The 831-nt window shown below is 70.8% G+C and overlaps 1 protein-coding gene across 1 annotated transcript in view; it reads right to left on the bottom strand.

Annotated features, from left to right (window-relative positions):
* Positions 1 to 52: 52 nt before the first annotated feature.
* Positions 53 to 831, bottom strand: part of CFAP99 (cilia and flagella associated protein 99) — a 20,708-nt gene continuing 19,929 nt past the window's right edge. Inside the window, exon 10 of the mRNA XM_012724066.1 lies at positions 53 to 130. Coding sequence (XP_012579520.1) covers positions 53 to 130 — 78 coding nt within the window. The remainder of the gene's footprint in view (positions 131 to 831) is intronic.

The raw sequence follows: 831 nt of genomic DNA on the forward strand, positions 1-831 counted from the left end.
CCCAACGGCCTCACCTGAACTGCGCTGGCTGGGGCGCGGCTAGAGCTCCCCTCTAGGCCTCGCCTAGGATCCCCAAGGCCTGGGACAAGCCGCCCTCGATTGCAGCCGCCCCTGCCCCTGAGAGCCCCATCTGGGGGCAGTGGGCGACGTCAGCGGAGCACCTGGAAACAGGCCAGGCACAGGCTGGCAGCGAGCAGCTGCCAGGACCCGCCCTCCAGGCAGTGGGAAGGGCCGAGGCACTGACAGCTAGCACAGGCGGCGCTCACCTTCCCTCTGCGGTGGCCCCTGCTAGGCCGCTCCGTGGCACCTGGCCGGCTTCCCTCCGCCCCGACACACCTCTTGCACAATCCCCTCCCGGCACGCCGAGCAGAGCTCAGAGCGGGGATCTGCCAGCTTTACTCACTGGGGTGCCCCGAGCGCCTGGCACAGATGGCGGAACCGTGCGAGTCGGTGGAAGCACGCACAGGTTCCTCCGAGGGAGCCCCAAAACCTCGCTTTCAACGTGTGAAGCCTGGCCTTGGTCAGGGCGCACAAAAGCAACGAGCGAGCCCAGCGCAGAGGCGGCAGCAGGGGGAGGGCCACGGCTCGCCGGCGGGGGGCTGTGCACCGAGCGGCAGGCTCAGGTTCGGGGAAGCGGCTGCCTGGCGCAGTGCCTGAGTGTCCCCTGCGCCCCCAAGTCCAGGGAAAGCTGAGCCCCGCCCTCGGAGAAAGCCGCACGCCAGGACCAAGGTGACTTCCCTCAGGGTCTCCGCCTGAGGCCCTGGGCGGCCCCACGCCCTGCCGCTGGGCCCAGCAGCTAGGCCTGCGGGCAGGGGCGCCCCGGCCCCACTC

Source organism: Condylura cristata, unplaced genomic scaffold (genome assembly GCF_000260355.1).
Source record: "Condylura cristata isolate star-nosed mole 26May11 unplaced genomic scaffold, ConCri1.0 scaffold00012, whole genome shotgun sequence".
NCBI lineage: Eukaryota > Metazoa > Chordata > Mammalia > Eulipotyphla > Talpidae > Condylura > Condylura cristata.